This window comes from Lepisosteus platostomus, chromosome 9, assembly GCF_059453375.1.
Source record: "Lepisosteus platostomus isolate fLepPlt1 chromosome 9, fLepPlt1.hap1, whole genome shotgun sequence".
Lineage (NCBI taxonomy): Eukaryota > Metazoa > Chordata > Actinopteri > Semionotiformes > Lepisosteidae > Lepisosteus > Lepisosteus platostomus.
The window spans coordinates 16,801,929-16,819,802 of NC_142619.1; the positions used below are offsets into that span (position 1 = coordinate 16,801,929).

Here is a 17,874-nt window from a genome sequence, read left to right on the forward strand (position 1 = left end):
TCTGAGCCTGTAAAGATGACACCTCATCATTTTTATGATCAAGAAAAAATAAGCTTTAAGCAGTATTTCTAAAAAAATATTCAAACTGATTTTTGTTAGTCCAAACCATGTTAGTTGATAAAGATACGATATGTATTCTGTATATTATAACATACCTACAGTATTCATAGTGAGAAAGAAACTTTTGATTCAGGATAGCTGACTATCTATGGAAAAGTACAGTATGTTAATTTATCAGGACGCTCATTCGGTGTTTACGTTTGTAAATTTTACAGAGAGGAAGGACTTGCCCACCAATGGCTGTACTGCCAGATGGCTACTTTATCAATTCTTGGACAAATGTGGTATATTGTTTGTTTCTTTAAAGTTTCTTATTAATGTCTTCTATGTATTTCAAATGGGACATGAATTGTAAATATGGCCTAAATTAATGAGCTGCCAAAAATACCAATGAGGAAGCTAATCAGCCAGTATGAAGAATATCAGTAGCTACTGTGGCACCTATTATGCAAATTATTTTATGTGGTGTCTGTTTTCATTTTCATTTTGGGTCTGACAGATGTAAATGAAAGAGCAGGGGCTATGAGTTATCCATTCATTCTTAGATAACAGCACGTAAAACAAGATTTCTCAAGGAGTCTTTCCAGTGCAATTTCTTTGATCATTTACTAGCTTTCTGCTTCAAAGTCTCCAATTCTGTACATAAACAAAGGTTTAACATCAGTCACAGACTTATCGGTTCCAGAGGGTGCCTGCTTTCCCAGGTTGGCATGAGTTTTAGACAGCCATTTTTTACCAAAGTATCCAACAGTTTCTTGCACTCATTGTTTCATCTTGCTACTGGCTTGTTTTCCTTGAGCACAGTATACTTTACTTACTGGCCATTACTGCCTACACCAACTAAACTGAAACACTGCTAAAACAATCCTGAAACAGAGTATGTTGGTCGAGTGACGATCTCCAAATTATACAGTAGTTGTCAACTGCATATGCCTTGAGGCTTCATGCATACATTTTTGTGTCTCTCCAAGAATAACAGCTATGCTCCTGGCTGCCTTTTAATGCTGGTATACTTGTTTTTTTATGTTATGTTATAGCCATAAAAGGGGTAATCAATGTAATTCTACATTCTAATGTAACAATGTAAACGCCTTTACAATTTCTATATTTAGATTATTGCTTTGTATGTGGTGGCCTGTGGACATGCCTTTAAAGAAGATGGCATGGCTCGATAAAGCTTATTTCTTGTTCTTCTAAGAATGTGTGTCCATTTATTTTTCAATGATGGTTTAATAGTCAGTCTCTGAGCTATGTTACAGGTCAGTGCTTGCCTAATATACCTATCTTCCCTGGGTCCCTTGGCTCCACATATAAAGTCTATTCAGGGAACAGTGCTTCGAGCAGTTTAGCTAGAGAACAGCTCTCACTTACAGTACAGAAGCAGTTCTCAAACGTGCCTCATTTAGCACATCTGTTTTATTTCTCTGTTTATCTCAACACACACTGAGTGACACTGACAAGATGTCTCTTTATTTATATCTTGTAACTTGTGCTGATAAATTGATTTGTGAAACTTTAAATACTGTAATTTAGAAAACAGGAATAATATTTTTCTTTCCTTTATCTCTTTGATGGTAGACTGCCTTTGTTTGAGGATTTTGTCCTATTATTGATTATCTTTCACTCCTGCTGTTTTGGGAATCACAACAGAAACCTTGAATGGACAGAAATTATTGCCTATTGCAACTATTGCCTATCCATTGAAGCACTGGGTGCAAGGTAGGATACACCTTGGATGGGATGCCTGTCCATTGCAGGGCAGCCAACAATAACCAGTGGAATGAAGTTTGTTTGATGTAGTGTAGGAATTGCCAACTCTCTTTCTGAGTGCATATTATATTGTAGGAAAAAAAAAATAAAGGGGAAAAAAGCATATAATAGTGCTTCAAAGGAACAAGTAATAGGTTTATTCCATGCTGAAAAAAAGAAGAAAGACCGTGGAGCCTTCTTCAGGTGTTGAATGCTAATAATAGTGCTTGCTACTCAAATACATTTACAAATATGAATGTAAAATTAAGACTTGCTTTCTGATGACCTGATTGGAAATGTAACATATGAACACGAGTAGCTAAACAAATAGAGGAATTCTCTGGTTTACAAAGCTCCCCATCAATCCAAAGTAAGAAAAAATAATTAATGTACAGTACAATGCCAAGCATGACATTATTTCAGGTTTCAGTCTTACATTGTAATATGTAGCACTTATTAGACTGATCTTGCATTATAATACATTACTTTTTTAATAAACTACTAAAATTGCACATTAATCATAGTGGTTTGTAGGTTTACGGCTGCTGACATGCAGCTTTTGGGACCAAGGTTCAGTTCTGGCCAGAGGCACCTCCTGTGTGATTTGCTTGTTTTCTTCCATCTACTTCAAAGCTTTTTCTTTCTGTATATATGCCAGCTAGGTTAATTTGGGTTCTCTAATTTGTGTGTGTCCTGCAATGGAATGGCAGGCTATCCAGTATCTGTTCCCTCTATGCTTCTTTTGTTTTCTACGGATAAGCCTTAGGTTGCCATGACCCTTGCTGCATATGCCTTACAAGGAATAAGCAACTTTCTGATAACTTCTTTCTCTTATTCTAAGCTCTGTTCAGTTAAAATGATATTCTGCATTTTGTATCTCAGTTAACTTGCCACCACCATTGTTTTTTAAAAACAATTTACACCACTTTCTTTCAGGGATTAAAAATCAAAGAAACACATTGACATTAGTTGTTGAAAAGTGGAAATGAAAGAAAGTCAGAAGACGGGTTTTGACTACCTACTTTCTCTAAGCCCTTGTCATTGACCATTACCTTTTCTCACTCTCATCTACAGCTGTGTGGTGGATGAGATGGATTTTTCTGGGATGGAGCTGGATGAAGCTCTTAGGAAGTTTCAGGCACATATCCGGGTGCAAGGAGAGGCCCAGAAGGTTGAGAGGCTCATTGAAGCATTCAGGTAAGATCTTTGTGAGATAAGATAAAGAAATTCCCCTAACCAGTGGTTTATTTTTCTGTTTTAGACTCTTCCTTTCAATTACAGTCCAGAAACAGCAGGTGCTTTTGAAATATTTCAGAAGGTGTGAGGTGTGCATTCAAGTTCAGTGTTCAAGGGGACTTAACTTAAGTGATGGTTTAAATCAGCAGACACATTGTGTTATCCCAAATTACAAATGTGCTTTTGATCAAAACAACAGAAGTTAATGTGAAGTGCAATGTGATGAGGCATAGCTCCAAGAGCACAACAGTAGGGACTTAAGTCAATGGCTGCTTGGTAATTGGAATTTGCTACATAATGAGACACAACTGCACTGATTTATATTCTAGGATATGTGAGGACATGACTGACTGGAGGCATTAGCACCTGGAGAAAGGGCATTGCTTTGCATGATAACAGTGTATCTTCTTACCACAGAACACAGAGTAGAAATCTAGACAACTGAAGTTACATCAGAAGTAGTTCAGGAGAATTAATTTAAGTAAAAGTGATAAAAGTGCAAGCCCAGATAATTTGTGTGAAAGAGTTCTGTCATCTTGTGTTGATCAGCTATGTGAAAATTTTATTCTGCTTTTTCAGATACCCTTAAATTTACCAATCATTCCCTCTCTGTGAAGGAAATCTTTTATAATTTCCAATCCAAAAACTGCCAGGCCAAGTGAAATGAACAGATGCAAAGCCACTTTTACCCACATTTCTCCCAATGAAAAATCTGGAGACAATAGTGAAGCAGCAAGACATTATGAAGAATACACCTTATCGACCTCAAGCAGTCAGCATATAGAGAAAGAAGGGAAGTAGAAGACACAATGCTCACATTGTTAAACCTGGTCTAGCAGCATCTTTACCTGGCAAATAAGTGTGTAAAAATCTTATTTGTTGATTGTTTCCTCTACCTTCAATACAATACAATAAAATACAGTACAACACAATGGACCACTCTGGCAAACACAGAAACTCTCAAAGAACGTCAAATTAAACAAGCTTCTATGGTGTCAGAGATGCCAGGATTTGTTATAGAGAAGTGTTCCTGGCCAAACAGTATCAGCCAGGAGTAAAGCATTAAAAATAAGTATTATTTAAGAATGAGAGGTAGACAAGAACAGAGAGAGAATGTAGGAGAACTTGAAAGTGAGAGTGTGAAGAACGGTATAGTGATTAAATTGCAGTATTAAGAGTACTGAAGAGAAGTGCAGTGATGTAAGAAGAGAATTAGTTCAGAGAAAATGAGAAAAATAGCACACAGGTACCACAGAGTAAGTTGGCAACTCTCTGTCTGGTGATTTGTTTAAGAGGAAGGGAGACCTGGGCTTCACTGTTGTATTAAGAACTGTATGCCTAGAGAAGATAAAGCATAAATGAAGAGATTAAGTACCTAGTGAATAGTAAAGAAAAAGTGAGGTAGTGAAGAGATAGTGAGGCAGGGCATTGTGAAGTGATTCCTAATGAATATACCATTGCCAGTGTAAATGACTTTCTATGAATAATAAAAATGTTTTTTTCTGAGTGAAGAGACCGGGAAACATCTAAAGGTGGAAGGATCTGCTCAGTCTTCCCTGAAAGAAGACCACTTAAAGATCTAGGGTCCTGAGAGAAAGCAAAATACTAAGAATGACAAAAGGTCATGTGACACACAAGCGATGAATGGTGCAAGCAAGTGTTGTTAGAGAATGAAGGTTGGCAATGTCATGGGAATTTGCACATTTATTTCTCATATTATATACTTTAAAAATCCAAAAACCTTTGTGGCAATTTGGATGTACAGTACCATGCCTTTTTTACTTGTGGACGTAGCACAATGTTAACGCAAAATGTCCTGATGTGCTATGAGGAAGGTGGTGATGTAAGTAGAAAGCATAATGAGTTTCTTTTCTTGATCCAGCATCTATAAATCATTGGGGCACGTGATTTTAAATCTAAAGGGGATAGACAGATCTCAGTTTTATATTTCCTCCAGTGATCAGTGATAGCTTGAATATTATGAATATTTAGGACTGTATGTTTTTTTAATTTCATTTGTGTAACAGCCTTTATAGCCTTAATCGACAACAATTAAGGCTTATTATAGACTTGTTTTTGTATAATAAACTGTAGATGGCTCTGTACTTGAGCTTCAATCAAAATTGAAAAACCTTGGGGTTATATTCGATTCTGGCTTAACATTCGACCCACATGTACAGCATACTGTCAAAACATCTTTTTTTCACCTTAGAAATATCGCAAGACTACGCCCTATGCTATCATTAACTGTGGCTGAAAAACTGATCAACACATTTGTATTCTCTCGAATTGACTACTGTAATGCTCTACTCGCAGTGGTATCAAATCTACTCTGAACAAACTGCAGTATGTCCAAAATTCAGCAGCCAGAATCCTGACCAGGTCTAGTGCAAGTGTTCACATTACTCCTGTCCTGGAGTCCTTGCACTGGCTTCCGGTCAAATTCCGTGTAGACTTTAAAATCCTCATGCTCACCTATAAGGCTCTGCATGGCTTGGCACCTCAGTACCTGTCTGAACTATTATCGCCCTACTCCCCACCTCGCAAACCTCCGCTCTTCAAATTCTGCCCTCCTTACTGTCCCCCAAGCCCGTCTACATTGTATGGGTGACAGGGCCTTCTCCTGGCCCCAAGCTCTGAAACTCTTTGCCCAAGGATATCAGAGTCACCTTCTCTAAACTCTTTCAAATCCAGACTCAAAACCCTCTTCTTCAGAAAAGCCTTTACTTAACTGGTTCCATTCTTCACCCCTCTGCTCTTCTTAGTACCACCATCCACAGTCTCCTCTATATATTGTAATTGTGTCTTATCTTATCTATCTTATCTTATTATTATGTCTTATTCTCCTTATTTATTGGAATACTCTGCTTATTTTTTGTTATTGTCATCCTGTAAAGTGCTTTGAGAAGCCACCTTTAAAGGTGCTATATAAAATAAAGTTTATTATTGTTGTAACGCAACGGGGTTCAGGTGGGCGCCCTTGCCGCATTAGGTCGGCCCCGCACCGTCGGGGGCTCGAACCCGGGATTCCCGCGTTACTCAACAGGGACCCAGCCCGGTGAGCTAAAGAGAGAGCTCTCTACAGCCCAGGGGCTGTGGTCCTGCTATTACAGGGAAGGGCGGTGACGTCACCGCTCTGGTAAGCCAGCTCTTACACAGTACCTGCCGGCCATATGCGTTACATTATTACAATATTCTTTTTGTTTTTGGTCAGCACAGTAAATAAATAAACCATTCATATTTTTCCCTGAGATGGCATTGAAAATCACAAAAAAAAGCCTTTTAAGAAGCCTCTTTATTTATTCTTGATGTCCTTGAAAGAGTCGGAAAAGAACAAAATACTGTACATTGATTTATTTTTACATCATAAAGATTTTAAATTTAAAATAAGAATTTGTATGATTTTTTAGGTTTTATTGTTATTTGGCACAGAAATAACAATGACATGATTTATAGGGACATGTCATTGCTTATTTTTTTGTCTCTCCTTGAAAATAGTTGCTGTGCATTTTAGTTTTAGGAAAGGAAGGATGTGATAATGCAGATTACTCCATTAATATTAATTGATCGCAGAGGATGTTTAAACATCCAGCTTTGATATCAAATATGGCTGTTTATGTTGTGAAGAGTGCTTTATGCATTGATAGGATGATAATTTTGTAGTTGATTCCTACACTCCTAATTAGAACAGATTTGTTTCTCTGGTTTGCACTGTATTTTCAGTATGAGAAGCTAGTCCAAATGAAGTGTACACATTTTTTTAAATTGATCTAAACATCAGTGTTCAAACTGAACATTGTTATGGGCAAAACACTTTTTAAGAAAAAAAAAACTAAAATTGATTGAAAGCACAAGTATTCACTCCCTAAAGTACATTTTTATTGCAAGTAGGTTGACAGCAATAACAGTTCTGACTCTTTTAGGTTAAGTCTATACCAAGTTTGCACAGTGGAATTTTTCCTCATTTCCTTTGCATACATTCTCAATTTTTTAAAATAAATCTTAGTTTATTTAGCCACAAATCATTCTGTCACATCCACAAGAGAAACATGATACCACAAGCAAGGAAACAAACAGCTGAAAACGTTTGACCCACCTGTAGCCTGTAACCTGTAGCTAGATACAGTACAATCACTCTTAAATGTATGCATACTGTATATTTCTATTGTGGTCTAATATATGAGTCTTTGTGTAGTGGTTGCAGATCAGATACAGTATTGTGCTCAACAATGGCAGAGTCTCTTTGGCTCTCCTCCAGTAGTTTTTGGTCAGCCATCTTCATCTTGGAACTATTCAGTACCACTTTTTCACTTTCAACAGTAGAGGAGAAATGAAGATGGTACAGTATATGCATCCAGAATAAGCACTATCAGAATAATGCACTACTATTCACACTAGAGAGTCCCACTACAACTACAATAGTACTACTTTTTTAGTACTACTGGGCCCCTCGCTCTTCAGCATTTACATGTTCCCACTTGGTCAGCTTTTAAGATCACATGGCCTCAGCTTTCATTTTTACGCTGACGATACTCAAATATACATCCATACCAAACCCGACACTGATGTGGCTGTCTCTATTCTATCTAATTGCATCTCTGACATAAAAATTTGGATGACTCAAAACTTCCTTCATCTTAACTGTGACAAGACTGAAGTCATGCTTATTGGTACCCCCCATCAACTTCGTAAAGCCAGTCCTGTAACCCTGTCTGTAGATGGCTCTGTACTTGAGCTCCAATCAAAATTGAAAAACCTTGGGGTTATATTCGATTCTGGCTTAACATTCGACCCACATGTACAGCATACTGTCAAAACATCTTTTTTTCACCTTAGAAATATCGCAAGACTACGCCCTATGCTATCATTAACTGTGGCTGAAAAGCTGATCAACATATTTGTATTCTCTCGAATTGACTACTGCAATGCTCTGCTCCCTGGGGTATCTAAATCTACTCTGAACAAGCTGCAGTATGTCCAAAATTCAGCAGCCAGAATCCTGACCAGATCTAGTGCAAGTGTTCACATTACTCCTATCCTGGAGTCCTTGCACTGGCTTCCGGTCAAATTCCGCGTAGACTTTAAAATCCTCATGCTCACCTACAAGGCTTTACATGGCTTGGCACCTATACCTGTCTGAACTTTTATCGCCCTACTCCCCACCTCGCAACCTCCGCTCTTCAAATTCTGCCCTCCTTACTGTCCCCCAAGCCCGTCTACATTGTATGGGCGACAGGGCCTTCTCCTGCTATGCCCCCAAGCTCTGGAACTCCTTGCCCAAGGATATTAGAGAGTCACCTTCTCTAAACTCCTTCAAATCCAGACTCAAAACCCTCCTTTTCAGAAAAGCCTTTACTTAACTGGTTCCATTCTTCACCCCTCTGCTCTTCTTAATACCATCTTCCACGGTCTCCTCTATTGTTATTGTTGTATTGCTGTAATTATAATTGTGTCCTGTCTTGTGAAATTTTCTTATTTATTGTTGTAGTCTTCTTATTTATTGTTATTGTCATCCTGTAAAGCGCTTTGAGAAGCCACCTTTAAAGGCGCTATATAAAATAAAGTTTATTATTATTATTATTATTATTATTACTTTTATTGGAGTCATGTGACAAGCTTTACTGAAATACTAGTTCATAGGCATTTGGCATATCCTATGGGTTGTTGTTGTGTGGTATGACAAGGAGACTCTGATGACTCAGGCCCAGACAACCAAAATAGTTTTTGGTCACTTTTACACCACTGTCTACAGAATCCTTATCACAGCTTTATAATCACCTAGCCCAGTTTCTTTACTCGTTTGTTTCTGCTGCTCAGGATTCTGAGAAGTATTTATATTAAGTCAGCTTTGTAATAATCTATTGCTTGCTTTCTTGTATTTTTTAAGTCATGTTTGTTTGTTATTCTTTTTAAATCATCAAAGACCAGGGAAATGGAGACTTTAACTGTAAGTTGGTTCAGCTAAGAAATTAATAGGATCAATTAGGTAATTAAAACATAATGCACAATGAGAGCCAAAAGGACCCGTGTTTTGGTTTTATTGTGTCTTTTTAACTTTAAGGCCAAATTTAAATCCAAATGGCATTTTTTTACACATAATATTACTCTGTAGGAATATTAGGATGAAACACAGAAACAGAAAGCAAGGTCATTTGAGAAAACAAATCATGACAGAAAGTCAGATAAAAGCAAAATATAAAATTTTATTACAGAGTGAAATGTTCTTTTACTGTCAAACTCAACTCAAGACAGCAATTCAATGACATGAGTAGGACCATGGATTTTAGACAATGAAAAAAGGATTATTTAGAACTTCCAAAACTTTACATTTCAGGAATTTTTGATATGCGTCATTTACACATGATGGTCTGAATGTTGTTACTACAAAAACAAGTAATAGAACCAAAGCATAGTGCCCAAAATATTTAGAAGTAATTAATTCTAAAATGTTGAAATTAATTGTTTCATCTTTGTAGGCGGTGCAAGCCAACATATATTTCTAGAAAATGTATTGGCTGGTTGTTTTAAGCCACAAGGCATCAATGCAAAAATAGGGTTAAAATGTCCTGTCTTTAGGTAAACTAGAAGCACTTTCATTTCAAGAATGAATGGTTTTGATAAAAATAAACAGTAGCTTAATTATCCAGCAAGCTCTGTGCACTTACTCATAATTGCACTTTGAAGTATCAACAGTAGAACATCTGCTTGAACAAATGTATAAATCATGAGCAATACATCAATCATTAAACAACATAAAATAAGTGTGTATGTTTTGTTTAAAAGTTATCTTGCACATAGACACAAAGCTCATTTAATAGAATGATTTGAATATGTAAGTCCTGTTCATTAGGACTTAACTAGGTAGGTGAGGAGTAAGGAAAGACTGCACCAGCAGAGAGACTCTGAGAAAATGGACAGAATATTATTTTACATGGTCTTTAAGATTTTGACATGTGTGGAAAGTGGATGACATGGACAGACATAGCAGGTGGGTGAACATCTGTAATCATGGACTATAAAGCAGTATAAAATACTAAATACAAATTCAGAAAACTACAACAAGAATCCAAGATATCAAGAAACCATATTATGAAACACAATTCTAAGGTCAGCTAATATTGACTGCTCTGTTCTGTTTAGTAAAACCTAAAGTAAAGTGTAATAAACTGCTTACAGATCATGGTGGAGGCAACTTATGGCAGAACCAGATGTTTCCCTGGTAGCTGCAGGGCTCTGGGTCCCCTCTGGGGTTTGAATAGCAAGTAGAGGACAATTTGAACCAGAGTACCTTGGGGCTCAGAGCAGTGGGGACCTGTTAACAAGTTACAGTAAGTCCCCCGTGTAATTGTTCTCTGCACTCTGGTGTTCTTGAGGCCTTTTGGCAACCTCTGGCTACAATTTACAGAATTTGGATGTGTGAAATAAAAGTTATGACAATGATATGAACTTACTTCCATATTAACAATTTCAATTGAAATTCTAAGCTTACTTCATTCTCCTGATTATCATACAGTACAGTACTGTATATAACCTTAGTTTCAGACATAAATATTCTGGAAACCACAAGTTCCCCACTTTAGATGTAAAATATAAAAATAAACAAATTAATACTGTAACTCCCTTGCATGCAAAATAGTATAACATACTGTAGTATAATACTTCATTATTGGCTGAATATTTTTTTTAATGCTGTCTTTTTTTAACATTTTTCACTGTATTAGTATTGGATGCTTGGAAGTATCCATTAGAACCTGTCACAATCTATTTCTTTTTCCAACAGCACTCTAGAGGAAGTACTGTAATAAAGTTAACTTTGGTCCCCATCTCAGCAGGCAACAACTTATAACTTACAACAACATACAGTAATGGACTTTTGTGTTCCATAAACGCTCAGTAACTTTAGATGTTGATCTCAATCTGGGTTGTGTTTATGTTCTCCCTTGCCGTTCTTGACTATAAATGATGTGATTTTTTGAAAGGAACTATTGCATATTTTCCTCCATTGTAAGAACTCCCCCACTCCACCCATAATTTTAACAGTATGTGTCTGAATTTTGGCATGTTGTTCACATAATTCCCTTCTTTGATGTGATTTGGAAACCTGGCATTTTTACAAGTAACTCCTTGCAAACATGACTAGTTTTTTAACTTTACCAGAATGTTGATCATTGATATAAAAGAGTCTATTATATGTCATACTTTTACTGGGAAAGTTAATTAATTGCAATGCATTTTTCTTTATGTTGTAGTAGAAACCTTGAGCACCTGAAGGAGCAGTATTGTTTTAGTAAAACATTGCTTATCATACAGAATCAAGACTTACCTTAGCAGGCATTTTATATCACCTAAAAGTTTGTAATAAATATAGCACAACATACAGTAAACAAACATTCCAATAAGATTATTTCCCTATTGAGCAATCAAATAGTGAATAGTTTAATGTCAATTGTAATATACAGTAGTTGTAGGCTGAGACATATACAGTAGTATACATATATAGTATACCATATACAGTAGTCGCACACCAGCTAACCAGTAAAAATATACATAAAATATTAAATAAAAAAATGTTGTCCCCATGAGTTGTCCTCAACTCTTAAAAAATATAACAGCTAACTAATGCTTCGTATTATTATCATCACAATGTTATTCTAATTATCAATACTTAGTTGTATTTCTTTCAACATGGATAAAAAATATATTATTTATTATATTATGTAGTATTTATGTGTTTATGTATGTTTATCACGTGATACTGTATGAGAGCTTTTTTTTAAATACCTCAAATTGCTTATTAGTAATCAACAGAAACGACAATTTATAAAAATGGCTCAAGATCGAATTTTGTGTTCAGTCCATTGTATATTAAATTAATAATATATAAGTTTAAATCTCTGGGTAAGGTAGAGCTACAAACACTCTACCTTCTTCTGAAAATGTAAGCATTTTGGATTTCCCACTTTTCAAACTTTCTGTGTTTCAGGGCTTCTCAGTCTGGCAATTTTATGATAGACACATAGAGTACACTGAATCATGTATGATGTTACTTTTGCACATTAAATCTTCGTTCCACAAACATGTTGCCTGAACAATGCAACTGAAATTTGAAAAATGTAATAAAAAATGCCTACACATTGCTTTGCCAGGATAAGCAAATTGCACAGATGTCCAATCCCCACCATGCAGAAGTAAAGGCCTGTTTTTAGATATTGTCTCTCAGCTTCCTGACCAAAAATAACTGAATGAGGGTTTCTCATATAAAAGCACAAACACTGCTGCTGTGTTCCCTGTGAGAGAATGCTTCTTCAGGTGAATGCAGTTAGTGAGATGGCCCTTTGAGGCCCTTTCACATTCTCTCCCTTGGCACACTGAATCATTTCTATGGTGCTTTTGGAAGAGGTGATTGGTTGGGTTGTTTGGTTTTGTGTTGTGGACGCTTGAAGTACTGTGATTGAGCTCCCAGACTCTACAAATGGCTTGAGTCTTTCCCTGAGGTCCTTGGGGTGTTAATATTGAAAGGGATATTAAGGGATATCCACAGACTGTGCATATGAGGGGAGGAGTGTTGTTGGAATGTGCTATTCTTCATTAATTATGTTCTGTTTTTTATAATTAATAAAAACTGGTTTACAAAGAGGGGGGCATGCTGGTGCAGTATTTAGCATTGCTGCCTGGAAGCTCTAGGGCCCTGGGTTCAGTTCTGGATCTGGTGTGCCAACTGCATGCAGTTTGAATGTTCTACCCACGTGTTTGTGTTGGTGCTGGGATAGGAATTGGATGAAATGGTTAGAAAAAAGGATGGATGAATGGGTTTCCAAAAAAACTAATTCCAAATCCCCTTTAATCAGATCACATTTAACATTTAAAATTTAAAAAGAAAATTATTTGTTATCATCCTACCAAATTAACTTTTTTGATCCATCAATAGAAGTAGAAGGACTTTGCATTCAGTACATATTGCTGTGCAAAAGGTTTTAAAAGAGAAATTCTTACAGTATATGATCAAGGGAATTGATGAGAAATATATTTTGCTTTAACTGAGGAAACACAAAGTAGCATTACAAACCTATTCTTTCATGATGTCTATTGGAGTGCTGTGCTATACACGTGTCTTTTAGTGCATCATATCAGACTGATGCTTGAAGTAAAAAAAACGACTAGGCATAATCTATGCAATCTTTTCTGAGCTGGCAATGCTGAATTCATGATAGAATCATATAGCAAGAAATGGACCACTTCTGAATAAATGCATTTATTTTAAATCTGCATAAAAATCAACACTGTACATAAAACAGATAAAGTATGTACTGTAAGCTGGCATTTTTAATGCGTAATCAGAGATGGTGATTCATCTTTTTCTTCGCACTAGATCTCAGAGCCTGCAGATGATGAAATAAGAAGGTGATAATAGTAAACTATGTTAAAAACAGTGGGAAATTTAATAGTCATCATCCTAAAGTGCTTATCAATACATAAAAAGCACATTTTGCTAAATAAAATTAAAAACATTAAAAAGTCAATAAAATAATCAGTTATATACTGTAATATTAAACACACATACACACACTTTCCTAAATAATGATAGATATAAAAGCACCAAAAGTATGAGTCCCTGATTTCTTTTGTGTTGGTGTTCCAGTGTTATAAGGCATAGCAACAAAAGGCCCATAGAATGTACAGTAGGTGAATGTGGGAGCACGTAAGATACCAGAAATATTTCACCTAAAATACCAGCACCTAGATACCAGAACTCTCTCTACAGAAGAGTAAAGGGTGCGTGGAATGCAATAAACTGGGAATATATTGCCCAGATACTAAGCGACCATACCAAGACTGACATTTCAGAAACAATGTACTGTATATTCAAGTGCTAAAATCTGATTAAACAGAAAACAGCCATTTTGTTTGTGCCAGGTGTATTTGTGAATCCAAACTGTTTATTTTTCCAATTTATTTTCCAGTCACTGCTTACAGTAGAAACTGCAGGACTAAAGTGCAACACTGGCTGTTAACTGAGAATTAAAATAGGCCCAACTAATCACGCTCACTACATTTTGGTTGTGTACTGCAATTCATAATAATAAAGAAGTACTTTTATGATTTTATTGACTAAGAAGATATTAGTTTGGAATGATAATATATAGTCTGAATCAAGGTCATGGAATATTTGGATGCCATGACCTACAGTATCATAAACATACAGTACATAATAATCTCATTATTTTCACCTGTTAAGCGACACTGCATTTAACATCAGTAGAATATTAAGACTGGCAGTAGCTTCTTAATGACAACTGGTGGGTGTTGTGTGGTTTCAATAAATACAGACAGCCAGGATGCTGTGGGCTGTCTTGAAGTGACAGGCCACTGCCCGTGTGGTTTACAGATGAATTAAAGAACAAATGGTTTGGTAACAAGTGAAGGATACGATAGGCTTTGTCTTGCTGTACTTTACACCAGTGTCAACTTTTTCTCTCCTCTTTCTTTAGGAGAAAAAACATCAAAATATTCTGAAAAAATGTTTAAAAAAATACTGTTGAAGGTTCATTAATTTTGTTTTTCAGAAAATAAAACCTGGCTAAAGTGAGCCCCCTTGTGTTTAAATTAGGAAGGTTTGCAAACTATCCAAGGCCTTTATCTGTTTTTGCTTTGACTTCATCTAAAAAATTAAGGGCATAGCTAATATTTAAAAAATGTTTCCTGTTACTAACATATGCTATAAACACTGCTGCATGATTAAATTGAATATAATTTACTTTTTTTTTTTAAATCTGATGTTCTCGTATCTGTAGAGATGCAATTAGTTTCAACTATAACTGATTTACTGTACGCATCCAACCAGCTGCATCTAGTCTGAGAGGACTTTTTTTCCATAAATCACAGCAGATATTTTAATGCATAATTGGCAAGAGACACAACAGGAAGCAAATACTAAAGACACTTAAAATAAAACAGTTAACTTTACTTTGTATTGGAAACATGAATGATCAGTAATGGCACAGTGTTTGCATTCACTAGGTGTTCTGATAATCATAAGAGTCCTACCAGCATCAGTCAACTATAAAGAAGGTGTTATTAACTCTAGAAAGAAGGTGCTGATAAAGCATAGACAACTGAGTTGTAGCAGATTTATCATTTGTGGCATTTTCAAAGTTTAGTAAGGTATGGAGTAGAATCTTGCTTGTGGGTGTTTGAGTAGACATTCATACTAAGTTTTCAATATTTTTATTAAATATTTAATAGTTCATACATTTTTTTATCTATTTAGCTGTTTATGTATTTTAAAAATGCATGCACTGGGAAAGACTGACTACACACCTCATTTATTTTCCATAATCTCCCTTGTCAGAATCTTGGATACATACAAAAATTTCATGAAACCACACAAGCAGGGAACAGCATGCAATGCATACTCTAACATGAGATACAAGCATACTGTCTTAAAAAAAATTAAAACAATTTTTGTCCAATTTGTACAGTACATTTCTTTCTTACACATAAAGGAATGTGGAACCAACACCTGTGTATGGAAAGGATATAATATAAAATATATTTTTTAATTGTATTCATAATTGGGAGAATGTGAAAGTTAGCATAGCATAGTTAATACTTACATTTACATTACATTACATGACAAGAACTACTGTATAGTAGATTAGGTTTTGCTCTTTTTGCCTTATTATTGTTGTTCCCTCAGCCAAGTGAGTTAAAACTAAATTTGTATCTCAAATTGCTCACACACTATTCTCAATGGTAGGGTTAGCCAAAAGCTATTGAACTCACAATTAACCAGGTTAATTGATTTGATGAAAGGATTTTGAGTCATACTGGATGCAATAATTGTGAAATCTATGGATGTATGCAGGCATGTTCTGTCTCTCTATCACTAATTCTGCAAAGTCAAAATAATGTGCAGACTTGGAACAAAATTTAGTTATGAGGGCACTGGCAAAGATAAGCAAGTATGCTGTATGTGCAGAAACTACAGATGAGATTTATCTGTGACAGCTCTGTCTTTTTCCTTGCTGAATGATGAAACTTGAAAGCTTTAATTCACTGGATAATGATTTAGCTAGGTATTGTATTGTGCCATGTCCTTTCATTTGTGCATAGATTTTCTTCTATGCCAATTAACGATTCAGTTTAAGATGGTTTTAAAAAATGTTTTGCACTGAGAAAACGTGTAGTGGCATTTCAAAATATTGAGAGGAAAAAAAGTTAGAACATCGGAAAGAGTAAGACTGAAAGTGGGCTATTTAGCACATCTCGTGGCTCATTTGGTGGCTTGTACAGTAGTTTATGTACCCAAAGATTTCATCCCTGTATTTCAGAATCCTCAGAAGTTTCATTTCATGTCAATCAGATTTTATATGAATTCATTGATAAGATAAGCAGTCAACATGATTCATTGTGGCATACAGATAAGAATTGCTCAAAATGTGTTAAAGCCTTTTCAGGAAACTTTTTGTGTAAATTGTAATAAAAATGACAAGGTCAAAACAGACTTATGTTTAATGTTAACCATCATTGTTTAGCTTTTGGTGGAAACTAAAACTGTTAGAAAGACATACATTTTCAAAAACTTTGGAGAGGTTTCTGATTTAAGCACTAGCATAAAGAATTACAACTTTGTGAAAAGACAATTTGTCATATGTACTGTACAGTATATACAGTAATGGAATCAATAGTTAATACAATGAAGCGCATTTGTAAGTGATCTTGCTTTTCCTGGGCAAAAAAGGTGAATGATGTAAAGAAGTGAATTTAGGAAAAAGAGTAAATCAGATATAAAGTACAAGCCTATGCTTTTGCGCACACAGGTTACTTCACAGCAAAATGTTTTGTCTTATATCCATAATAAGAGTTATCTAAGAGTTGGGTTAGTTGGTGTAGCTGGAAATTTTTCAGTAGCAAATTTAATGGCAAGTGATAATATTTTTCATTTAATTTTCCTGTCCTTAGATTCCACTTAAAATCATTCATGTCAAGTTCCATTGCAACAATATTTATGCTGTTTTCTTTTCCTTTGATCCTAGCCAACGCTATTGCATGTGCAATCCAGATGTGGTGCAACAGTTCCACAACCCTGATACCATCTTCATCCTGGCCTTCGCCATCATCCTCCTCAACACTGATATGTACAGCCCAAATATCAAGCCTGACCGCAAGATGATGCTGGAAGACTTTATTCGTAACCTGCGTGGTGAGTTACTAAAACAAAAATGTTTAATTGCTGTTAATATTTCACTAGTGCTCCTTGGCGATTAGATCAAAATATGGTGAGCAATTTGAACTGTATATTAAATGTTCAAATCAGAATTTCACGTTTGATACATGTTGTACATTCAATACCTCAACCTTCAGTTTTACTTTTTTTCTGCGATCTTTAGTGTCTCCTGCAATTTAGTCTGCCCTTTTGAAGTATGTCTGGTATGAATGATATTCACATGGCATTAACTTTGAGCTTCTCTATCTTAACAGGGTTTGGCACAGTTTGCTTTCAGGGAGACATGCCAGCCTGTCAGTTCTAAAACAGTATGGGATTTAGCTTTCCCTTTTGATATTCTACAGAGAACTAGGAGTAGTTTTTGCAACAATGTCACTTACTCATCTACACAAATTAATGAGCAATTATCTGTTTAAAGCTAAATATAGAAAAGTAGAAAACATTCTAACCATTTCCATATTAATCTTAATATCCTGTGCTGTTCTCATTTTGCTTTATTGCACCAGAGGGTGCATTTTTTAATATATAAAAAAACAACAACATTCAAAGCTTTAATATTGTGCATTTCAAGGAGTTGCGAGTCATGCTAATGGATACCCAGA

The 17,874-nt window shown here is 35.7% G+C and overlaps 1 protein-coding gene across 2 annotated transcripts in view; it reads left to right on the forward strand.

The window, feature by feature from the left end:
• The window catches only part of iqsec3b (IQ motif and Sec7 domain ArfGEF 3b), a 239,637-nt gene that overhangs the window by 175,602 nt on the left and 46,161 nt on the right, over positions 1–17,874 (forward strand). For both annotated transcript variants that reach the window (XM_088646983.1, XM_088646984.1), the window contains exons 6-7: positions 2,884–3,006; positions 17,082–17,248. In XM_088646983.1, the coding sequence (XP_088503109.1) occupies positions 2,884–3,006; positions 17,082–17,248 (290 nt within the window). The remainder of the gene's footprint in view (positions 1–2,883; positions 3,007–17,081; positions 17,249–17,874) is intronic.